At 46.1% G+C, this 11349-nt stretch overlaps 1 protein-coding gene across 2 annotated transcripts; it reads right to left on the reverse strand.

Annotated features, from left to right (window-relative positions):
* Positions 1-132: 132 nt before the first annotated feature.
* Positions 133-7357, reverse strand: LOC123060952 (nuclear pore complex protein NUP98A). Of its 2 annotated transcripts, none has more exons than XM_044483815.1 (6): positions 6856-7357; positions 2399-3525; positions 2197-2269; positions 1874-1925; positions 1342-1480; positions 133-1215 (listed from the first exon to the last, which is right to left on the reverse strand). In XM_044483815.1, the coding sequence occupies exons 1-6, from the start codon at positions 7256-7258 to the stop codon at positions 289-291; spliced, it is 2721 nt and encodes a 906-aa protein (XP_044339750.1). In that variant the 5' UTR covers positions 7259-7357; the 3' UTR covers positions 133-288. The 2 variants fall into 2 exon arrangements, with proteins under 2 accessions (XP_044339750.1, XP_044339749.1); XM_044483814.1 differs by having other exon boundaries at positions 1874-1934.
* Positions 7358-11349: the final 3992 nt, after the last annotated feature.

The following is an 11349-nucleotide window of genomic DNA, read 5'->3' on the forward strand; positions in this document are numbered from 1 at the left end:
TTAGATCTGTTTTAGTTTGCTCTTCTTTTTGGTACAGATCACAACACGATTTTGACAGACTTTCAAAAGCGTCCATAAACCTACAGCCGACAAGAAACGACCAGCAAATCGATATCCAATCCACACACACGCTAAACTAGTGCAACGTTGTGCATTACGCAAACAAGATTTGTATACAAAACATAGAAACGAAAGAAAGTCATATAATTCAGAAGAAAAAAAAAAACGTCACGACAAGCGTCCTCCCAAATCAGTTACCCAGACCAGTTACAACTTCCATCGACCGAGCTACAGGGAATCGACCAGGCCTACTTCAGCTTCAGCAAAACCATAGGAGCTGAAGTGCTTCACCTTGAACTTCCACTCACCCTTTGCAGCGTCAAACGAGATGAACTCCACGCCCTGCTCCTCAGCCTTTTTCACCAGCATCTCCTTGTACTTGTCTACCCTTGGACCCTCCGTGTACGTCTCGCCTGTCTTCCTGTTAACACACTTGATGTTCAAAAGAGTCACCACGGCAGCTTTGTTCAGGCCCTCACCAACCGGGGGCTTTTCGTTATCGTCCTTGTACACAATCACCTCACGGTTATTGAATTCCACAATCGATTCCAGATCAAGGCCCCTTACATCAGTTTCTCCCAAGAATTTGATGCTGCCATAGCCTTGACGTCCAACAACAAAGTCTCTCACCCGACTGCAGTAGCCTGGTTCAGCACGTTCTTTGGCGGCAAGCTCCTCTAAACTAGGCTCCGTGAAGTAATCTGCCTGGGATAGCTTAGGTATGAGCTTCTTAACAGAAGAACCATTCGCATGCGCCTCAGGTAATGCCTGGTGGTGGTCATCACGGTAGGTGCCATTTTCCACTGAACCAGACCGAGCCGGTGACACAACAGCCTTGCCGCGCTCCTTCCCAACCAAAGCATCGTTATGTTTGTCAAGATCAGTTGAATCTCTCAGTACTGATTGCCTGTCAGCAGCACTACGTGAACGCCACTGGTCAGTTGGACGGATTATCAGACTCCTCGGGTTCTCTCTAGGGATAAAAAAGGCATCCGCTTTTGGTGTTGCAGGAGATTCTTCATCATCGGCAAAAAACGGAACCTTTCCATCAGATGTCTGATTATATTTTCGTGGCAGCAGTTTTATCCTTCTCTGCGACAAATGCCTAGGAACCACCATGGATACTGTTCTGCTTGGAAGAGGCTTCTCAGCAACCTGCAGGGCAGCAAAATGCTTTAACCTCAGAAATACAAACTGCTATTAAGTACCCATCGTGCCCATCTCTACTGCCCTTCAATCTACAGAAACTATTGCAAATACTAAAAGATAGTAAAAACTAACCGGCAAACTTGATATGCCATACTGGATAGAGGGTGCGGATCCACCATTCCCAATGGACATCTGAGGCATTGCTGGAAGTGTCCCGAAGGGATTTGAAACAAGAGTCGGCTGCATAACCATATTGGACTGGCTGGTGGTTCTGCATCAAATATGCAACAGGTCATTAAAATTTACAAGTCCAAAGAAAAACTATTTGCTTAAGTTCAAAAAGTATATTCTAAGTGGGGATGAAGCAATAACAGATGTTGCCTAATACTCGTTTATGAGGTTAAATTTATGAACCAAGTCAAAACAACGTGTTTCCACTGTAGAGACAAACAAACACACAATAGTTCAAACTTCAAAGTTATCAGATAAAAGCTGAAAGAACCATCGAGTAGATTCTTCTATCTACAAACTACACGACCAATCTCCAGATTAATATCAGCATTATCATTTACCATCACCTTACCAGTAGTTCATTCAAATCACTAAAGAAAAAAGAAGTAAAGAATAAATGTACTTCTGACGAAGTAAATGGAAAGAGTCATACTGCTGTCCAAATGGAGCCAGATTCATCGTGTTGGAAAAACCAGTGAATCCACCTGTAGAAGCTTCAGTATCCATGCAGGCATGCATACGCAGAAAAAAAGTTAAAAACAAAATCATTAATGAAACATAAGCACTGAGAGCATGCTCAGTTGGCAGTCAAAAATTGACTAGCCAATATTTGTTAACTCCAGAACTTGTCAAAAAATTTCCAAGTTCTGATAGGCAGGCAAGATACCCTTTTTTTTGGCTTGCCTGAATATTAGCTGACAACTTTTGGCACCAAGCCAAGCAGACTCTAAATGGTAAGGAGACAGAAACACTAACCTGGTTGGGTTTGAGGTTGGAATGAGAATAAGCTTGGAGTCTGCTGAACAGGAGCAGATTGTTGAAATGTTGACTAAAAATACAAGGAGTGAGAATCAACATGTTATTCGCGCGAAAACAATGTTGAGGATTACATGACAGGAATAATAATATGATAAGTACAAGCCCAAATATGATAATTGCACAGGAATAGGATGCTTACTGTTAGAAAAGGTGAAGATGTGTTGCCAAACAGCCCTCCGGTCATTCCAGGGTTCGGTGTGTTGAATATACCAGTGGAGAAAGCTGGGGTGCTTGATTGCTGGCTAAACGACTGGCTAAATGGCGCTATTGCAGGGGAAGACTGAAACAGCCCAGCTGATTGAGTATTATTACTAATGGATAAGCTATTATTGAAAAGATTTGGGGTTGTCGATGGCGTGCTGAATAATGAAGGAGTAGTATTCGCAAATAGAGATGGTGAGGTATTTGCTGAAAATGCCGAGCTGCTTGTTTGTCCAAATGGGGTAACTGTGGGCGACGAAAATGGGTTCGGAGTGGCACCAAAACCACCTGTAGAGGGCTTAGCAAATGGATTTGCCGGCGGATTTGTTTGAAAACTTGGCGACGGAGTTGGAAAGCTGTTCGCCACTGGAGTTACAGAAGAGTTTGGTCCACCTTTGTCTCCACGCTGGTAATCCTCCCACCTCAACTCTTCATGACTCTTCTCTTTGTATGCAGGCATGGCTGATATGGAATTAAGTTTTGCAGCAGGCTGAGTACCACTTGTAGCACTGTCAGGATCTGGTGTCTGCACATAAGGCTGTACTCTGGTTCCTCCAGATTGATTTCCAAATGAAGCTTGCCCAAATGCTGGTGCTGCTGTCTGCGAGCCAAATGGAGAAGTTTGTGCCCCAAAAGGCGAAGGAGTTGTTCCGAACGGAGTGCTTCCGGCTGCAGATGCTGTTTGTCCAAAGGATGGGGAAGAACCAAAACTAAAAGCATTTGCTGGCGTGCTTGAAGCTCCAAAAGCTGGAGCACTGCTCGCACCAAATGTTGTGGTTCCTGAGGATCCAAAACCAGGAGTCGTGGTTGAACCGAAGGGTGTGGAGCCAAATGCTGGTGTGCTGGAAGCCCCAAATAGGGATGTTGATGTTGAGCCAAACGCTGGGGTGGTCGTGGCACCAAAGGATGGCGTTGTCGTGGTGCCAAAGGCCGGTGTAGTTGTGGCGCCGAAAGTGCTGTTGCCAAATGTTGGCTGTGTTTGCTGAAATGTGCTACCGAAAGGACTAGACTGGCTAGGAGATGATCCAAAACCACCAAAACTTGGCTTTTGTCCAAACAAAGATCCTGCAAAATTTGCAGAGTAGAGGGCATTACATCACACGCCAAAAAATTGTAGGTCTAAAGATAAAATTATAAGAACAAAAACTGTTTTAGTGGAACAAATGTGAAATGTGACATTAAACTTAAACATTACATGAAAATATGAATACATGCTGCCAAAACAAATATAATTACCAAATGACTTCTGCTGTATCTCATATAAGCATGTTTGAATAAAATACTCACAACTAGTGTCGTTTACGAACCCCTAAAAAGAACTAGTGTCGTGCACGTGGTCGCTGCGTGTAATGTATCGATGTTAATATGGAAGCGGATTAGGAGCACTCGGGTGCTCCACCCCCCTATATTCAAAAATAATTTAATAATTCAAAAAAAAGTTTAAAAAATCCTAGATATATTTTTGAACCAAATATGACTAGGTATTGTACTCGTATAAAAATTTTGGCCAAGGAATGATTCTCGTTGACTTCAGGGCAAAAAAGACAAATTTATGACGACTATATAGCATGAATAGTACTTATATCTAGCATTTTTTGGGAAATCTTTAACCCTGGATACAATAAAGGTCATTCCCTGTTTAATCTTTTTATATGAATGCAATACTTGGTCATGTTTGATTCCATAAAAAGTTCCAGATTTTTTGACTTTTTTTGAATTACTAAGTTATTTTTTAATATAGGGGGCGTAGCAGCCGAGAGCTCCTATGCATTTTCGTGTTAATACTACCTATGAAAGTATGAAGTATAATACAGAAGACATCATATAGACATGTATAGTGTTCCAAATGCATGTATTTAATACTGGCAAACTGTGTGAAAGGCAATCTTGTAATGTGGTTCATACAAATATGCTTATGGAAATGTATGTGTTTTAGAGAATTAGGGAACTCCATTTTTCGAACAACTTTGTTCCCGCTTTAGCTCATGCACCTATACCTGCATGCACGTTAACTGCTACAGTTTTTTTGCTTATGATGCTTGCCCTTGCTATCAACAAAAATAAAAGTTATTAGATTTGGTGTAGTCCTTCAAATCAAACAAATCTATCTTTCTGTAGATGATGCTTTCATGAAATTATACTCTCTTTATTCACATCATTCACGAAACTATACAGTTAGGCCCCGTTTGATAGCTCAGTTTTTTCCAAGTATTATGAGAATACTACAGTTTATTAAATACCATGGCTTTAATTACTGTGAGCTGTTTGGCAACCCCAACAAACTGTCGTATTGTCAAAACTGTGGTATTTTCTCTGCATTAAAAAAAGAACCCTTGACTTCTATTTCAAAAACATAGCACGCAAAGAAAACGAGACTGTTCGTTATCGCCTTCCTCGCTCCCAAGCTGTCGCCGCCGCCCTGAAGATCGTCGGCCATGGCACAAGCCAAGAAAAATGGTGTCCTTCCTACCCTACTTGCGGTCCTCCTCTCCACGTAGGCGCTGTGCATCAGGTCAGCCCCCTGGCCACCTCATGCCATGGTCGCACATGCTGCTGGCTGCAACGCTAACTCCCAACAGACTGCTGGATGAGCCTGTGCACGCCGTTGCGTGCGATCATAGCCACACCGTACGTGTGTCGCGCTGCCATGTCGCGGCCTTGCTCGCCGCGCATGTGTTGCTCCTGACAGCTCATGCTCGCCGCTGTCGGACAAGCCGCAGCCAGGCCAGAGCGACGCCGTCCGCTTCCAAGCCGCGCTGCTCTGCTGCCGCCGCCGCTGATGCATAGCATGCGGCCGGGTCTGTTTATGCATGGCTGTTCAGTTTGCAACCACTGGCCAGCAAATATCGTGCATGTTTGCAACTGCTATGAACCGGCTAGCTTGCTAATTTACATCGTTGTAAACATGCACCAGCCACACACTGTCACAGTATTCCCAATACTACAAAATACTTTGATATGTCAAAACTATGGTATCTGGTACCTATAGACTAAAATACTGCAGTTTTTCAATACTATAGTTATATATGAACTTCAATCCTTTTAAGCTGAAAAGTATCTACTCGAAGCATTACATTAATTAGATCTTTATAAATATAAGAACGGTTGTGATGTTTAGAAGGATTGTTGTGTACTTCCGTATGGACCATCTCTCGGTACAAAATGGTTTGACTTCCTTTTTAAGCAAGTAGATTAAATCTAGAGGTTTTAATATGTATTAAATGTGCATGCAAATGTGTCCACAATCGGGCAGTTAGGGATGGTTTATATGAATGGCTTATAATTGGTTTGCCTTCATGAGTCAGGACTATAGAAAGGGGTGCTTGGCTGCTTGCACCATAGTACTCCCTCCGTTCCTAAATACAAGTCTTTTTAGAGATTACACTATGGACTACATACAGATGTATATAGACATATTTTAGAGTGTAGATTCACTCATTTTGCTCCGTATGTAGTCCCTTATTGGAATCCCTTTTTGGAATCTCTAAGGAGTATTTAGGAACGGAGGGAGTATAACGCTAACGCCGATCTGCTTCTAATTACCGTTTTAAAATGACATGGTTAATTACGAATAGGCGTTAGGAGCCAGTTTCAGAACAGAGAGATGTGCATGCAGAGTTGCAGACGTGTGCACAAGTGGGCCGTTAGGCATGGCACTTGATACAAATGGCTTATAATTGCTTTGCCTTCACGATTCAGGACTGCATAGGAAGGGAAGCTTGCCCTGCAGCATTACAACGTCGTCCCTCGTCTGGTTACCATTTTAAAATGACGTGGCTTAACGGCTTTTCTGATTCGGCCCGCGTCGCCCTACCAAATCAAAGCGCACCAATATTTTGGAGAGGGAATCATCCGCCTTCATTTTGCCAACAAGCGGGCATGAAATCAAAACTGCTAGCCAAAATATTGGAGTCGCTGAGAAGATTTGGCCTCCATCCAAGCAGGAGCCCATCCTACTAGTCAACGTCGATTTTTTTGGTGGGGCAACTCCCAGCCACCGTCCAAACAGCCCCTTAATTACAAAGGAGCATTAGGAGGAATAACGAGAGATAGGGGGATTTGCTACCTTTGGAACTACCAGCCATATTTATGATTTTCGATAGTTGGACAGAAAAATTCCAAAGTAAGCATCAAGCTTCAGTGCCAGATAAGAAAACCTTTTTCTTTTTTGCGAATCAGCCAGATAACAAAACCTAAAAGGTTGCTTCAGCATAGCTTTGTTCTAACCTTTCAAGAAACGAGGTATAACTGAGATAGATTTCCGCAAGGTTAGCAATGAAAAGCTGCGCATGTGCATGGCAAGTAAAGATCCAGTAATTAACAAAATATAATGAATAATAAAATGTGTTCATAGTGGTAGAAGATAAATGCCGAGATTGCGCGCAGAGCACGAACCGCTGCCAAAGCCGGAGGATGTGGCGCCCGCGCCAAACGCGGGGGCTGGCGACGCACCAAAGGCTGGTGTGGAGCTCCCGAATGGAGAGGACGACGGGGTGCCGAACGCCGGCGTGGATGGCTGGCCAAATCCGCCGGTTGGCGCGGCCCCAAACGCCGGGGTGGATGTAGCCCCGAACGCCGGAGCGGATGGCTGGCCAAACGCGCCGGCGGTGGAAGATGTGGCGCCGAAAGGCGAGGTGGTCCCGGTCTGCGCCCCGAAAGCGGTGGTCGGGCTGCCGAAGGGATTGTTGGTGGTGGTGCTGGTCTGGCCGAACCCCGATTGGGCCCCGAAGGGGTTGCTGGAGGTCTGCCCAAAAGCGCTGGCGGACGACTGCCCGAACGGATTGGTGGAGCCGAACATGGCTGCTCGATTATGGCGGCGGCGGAGGCGGGGGAGGGGGAGGGGGAGGGGATGGGGGTCGACGGCGGCGTGTTTCTTCTTCCTCTGTCGGTAGTCCCTCGATCTCACCGGACGGGCCGAGGAATATAGGGCTATAAGTGTTGCGTAACTTCTACGAGCGAAGCCCTAAACTTGTTACTTGGGCCAGGTCGAGATGGTTGATACGTGCGCTGGGCTGGGCCTATAGGTTTGCCCACACACGCACCCTGGCGGCCCAAATCCTATTCAGCGTCTTCAACGCCATTTATAGACAGCAACTAGTTAACGAACGCTCTGGGCGCTCTCAGAGCATCTCTAGCAGAGCCCTCAAAGCCCCAAATCCTTATAAATAACTGCTTTTTTATAATTTATGAGCAAAAAATTGCGTAGATTAGAACCCCTTAACCCTCAAACCCTCAATTTTTTAAGGATCCAACCCTCAAACCCTCTCCCAACCTTGAAAAGTAAGGATTGGGAAACAAAACCTATCCCAACCCTCATTTGGCGGTTATCCTCGCACGGGAGGGAAAAATCTCGCGTCCACCGCTGCTAGTCGCCCCCGCCACCGCCGGCCGCCCCGTCGACCTCCCGCGCGCCCGCGCTCGCCCCGCCCCCCAGCCGCCGGCCTCTCCTCCACCTCCTCCCGGCCGCGGCCGCGGCCGCGCTCGCCCCGCCTCCGGCCGTCGCCATCCGCCCCGCCGGCTTCTACTCCCCCGCACCCGCCCGCCGCCTCCGCCTCCCGCCCCCGGCCTCTCCTCCTCCCGCGCCCCTCCGCCTCCGCGCCCTCCGCCTCGACCCGCCGCCACCGCTCTCCGGCCCGTGCCCGCTCCGCGCCCTCCGCCTCGACCCGCCGCCACCATCCTCCGGCCCGTGCCCGTCCCGCACCCTCCGCCTCCCGCCCCCGCGCCCTCCGCCTCCCGCCCCCACGCCCTCCGCCTCCGCCTCCCACCCCCGGCCACTGCCCTCCGCCCGCGCCCGCCCCACCCTCCGCCCTCCGCCCCCGCGCCGCCCTCCGCCCGTCGTGCACGAGGTGCTCGACGGTATGCCCGCAATGACAAACGTCGTTCATGGGGAATATTCCGTTATAAGGGTTGGGTTTGAGGGTTCTAATATTTGCCCTTGTTTTTCAACCCGTAAAAGTGCACAAAAAGACCATTTTTGGACCCTTAAAACGCTAGTGAGGGTTTGAGGGTTTGAGGGTTCTACTAGACATGCTCTTAGCCATTCGGCACGTGTCGCGTTTTGGACGCTCTCTCCGGATTTTGTTTTTTTATTGTTTTTCGCATGCGTTTTCGGCTTTTTAAACAGTTTTTATGGGGTTTTTTCGACGTTTTGGTTTTCCACCGGTCTTCCTTAGCTTTTCGATAAAAAAATTCAAAAAATAAGCAAAAAATGTGTTTTCTTTTTTTTTCTTTCGCGAGAGTCACAGTTTTGCTTTCACGAGAGGCACGGTTTTTCTTTCACGAGAGTCACGGTCGTGCCTCTCGGAAATGGAAAAAAACATGTTTTCTTTTTTTTCCTTTCGCGAGAGTCGCGGTTTTGCTTCCGCGAGAGGCACAGGTGTTGTCGTGGACTTAACACGGCAAATGCCCTAGCGAAATGACTTAGGTGTGGAGCCATCGCAGCTAGGTTAGCTTGAAGGGGTTAAACGGGACAAAGGACACAAAGAGTTTACCCAGGTTCGGCCCCGCTCAACGAGGTAAAAGTCTACTTCTACTTTAGGTTGTATTGCTTGGGTTTCGATTACCAGGGAGCGAATACACTTGACCTAGTTCTCGATGAGTTGTTTCTTGAGTTAACCCGCCGCCGAGTCACCCCTTTATATGCAGGTTGATGCCCGGCGGCTTACAGAGTCCCGGTCGGCTCATACAAAATGTGTCTCGCTCGGTATCTAACTAAGCTTGCCTTACAATACAAGTTAAACGTATGGTGGCTCACTCCCGTGAGCCTCAAATCGTCCCCGGGTCTTGGGCCTTCAATAAGCTTGCTCTATGAACCGCCATCTTCATATGTTCTTAGGCCTCTTCATCTTAAGCCGTCAGTGGCATGACCCGGCCCCTCCTGGGCAGGTCATATCCAGTAGTTATATCCCCAACATTAGGCCCTAGGTTGATTTGAACTTGTTCACGTCAATCTTTAGTATTTGACTTAATAGAATCTTCCATCGTCTTTACCAATTCATTATAACCCGCCATGACATCACATCTCAGAATTGTGTTAACCCGCCATGACGTTATCTCGCATTAACTTCGCACGAGACCCAGAACATCTCAGTAGATCTTTTATCTTTAATGGACCTCCCAAAAATCGAGGCGTCCGTGTAGCCACATAACCTTTCTTGGCCTCCTCGATTCATGTGCATGCCATTTATCTATCTCCTTATAAATAGGGACAGGGCCCCCTGATTTCACTTTTACCCTTGCCTCTGCCTCTTCTTCTCCTTCCTCGCGACGATCGGCGCCCCCGGAGCTCCGCCGCCCCCATCGGCTGCATCAACCTGAGCTTGGACAAAACACGGCGGTGCTCCTCCACAGTTCATCAGCATCCCCAGGTACGTATTTCGACTTGTATCAAATCTACGCTAGGGTTTGCTTAGTTCATCGGAGTTCGTTGCCGTTCTTCCTCTGGCTTCTTTAGATTGCATAGTTAGATCTGAATTCAATCATCAAAGATACGCGGTAGTAGTTTCAGCATTCATTTCAATAACAAAAAACATCCCCTCTGTAACATATCTCACCAGAGCATATGAACACTTATGCTGTCCCACCTTAGGTTTAGAATTTTGTTTTATTTTCTGAACTATTGTAGATCCAAAATCATAGCTCCAATCTGTGAAATATATTTACCCATTACTTAGCAAATCCTCACTTGTATATCTGAGATATGGCAACTGTTCGGGCGGCTTAAATGATAAACCATAACCCGCCATATTAGTCCCATTTTAAGCCGTCGGCATATATTCATAATCTGTATAACCCGGCATTGTCATTCGTTTTATCCATGCTGGATCTTCCTTCCGCCTATGAATTGGCTTTGTATAATGCACTTTCTTTTAATCACTGGCCGGTTTAGCAGCACAATCCTTTACCCGACAATATTCTCTTTTGTAGTCAGAAAATGTCTAAAGCCAAAACCGTCACCTCCTACAACTGGCACTATTGTAGGATGCTGCTAATGCGACACTATGATCAGAGACCCTTCGATGAAACTGTGTGTGATGCAATAATCGCAAACAGTGGTGTAAAGGAACCGTCAAAAAAGGTGCAAAACGTTTGCGATGGAGGATGCATCAAACACGGTTCAGATTTTAGTTGCGTGTGTGATGCAGGGCATACGGTTCAGTTCAACGAACTGTTTGCGATGAGGCAGAACAAAAGAAACGGGCAACCAGATGAAGGCGTGTGCGATATACAACATACGGTTCACTCGGATGAACTGTTTGTGATGAGGAGGAACAATAGAAACGGGCATCTAGATAAAGGTGTGTGCGATTGAGGGCATACGCTTCAGAAGGATTAACTGTTTGCGATTAGGCAACAAAACAGAAACAGGTTAGCCAGATCAAAGTGTCTGCGATTGATGGCATACACTTCACACGGATGAACTGTTTGCGATTAGCCACAACAAACTGAAACAGTTAGATAGATCAACGTGTATGCGCTAGACAGGCACACTGAAGAAAATATGCCCTAGAGGCAATAATAAAGTTGTTACTTATATTTCCTTATATCATGATAAATGTTTATTATTCATGCTAGAATTGTATTAACCGGAAACTTAGTACATGTGTGAATACATAGAGAAACAAAGTGTCCCTAGTATGCCTCTACTTGACTAGCTCGTTAATCAAAGATGGTTAAGTTTTCTGATCATAGACATGTGTTGTCATTTGATGAACAGGATCACATCATTAGGAGAATGATGTGATGGACAAGACCCATCTGTTAGCTTAGCATAATGATCGTTAAGTTTTATTGCTATTGCTTTCTTCATGACTTATACATATTCCTCTGACTATGAGATTATGCAACTCCCGAATACCGAAGGAACACCTTGTGTGCTGTCAAACATCA

This window comes from Triticum aestivum, chromosome 3A (assembly GCF_018294505.1).
Source record: "Triticum aestivum cultivar Chinese Spring chromosome 3A, IWGSC CS RefSeq v2.1, whole genome shotgun sequence".
Taxonomy (NCBI): domain Eukaryota; kingdom Viridiplantae; phylum Streptophyta; class Magnoliopsida; order Poales; family Poaceae; genus Triticum; species Triticum aestivum.

What these genes read in the sequence shown, in the direction of transcription:
- LOC123060952 (XM_044483814.1), bottom strand. Translation starts at nt 7,258, where the DNA reads ATGTTCGGCTCCACCAATCCGTTCGGGCAGTCGTCCGCCAGCGCTTTT. An exon ending in CATCTTCACCTTTTCTAACA is followed by an intron (nt 2,270 to 2,398) that starts GTAAGCATCCTA and finishes TTGTATTTTTAG; the next exon opens with TCAACATTTCAACAATCTGC. An exon ending in ATGGCATATCAAGTTTGCCG is followed by an intron (nt 1,216 to 1,341) that starts GTTAGTTTTTAC and finishes GCTGCCCTGCAG; the next exon opens with GTTGCTGAGAAGCCTCTTCC.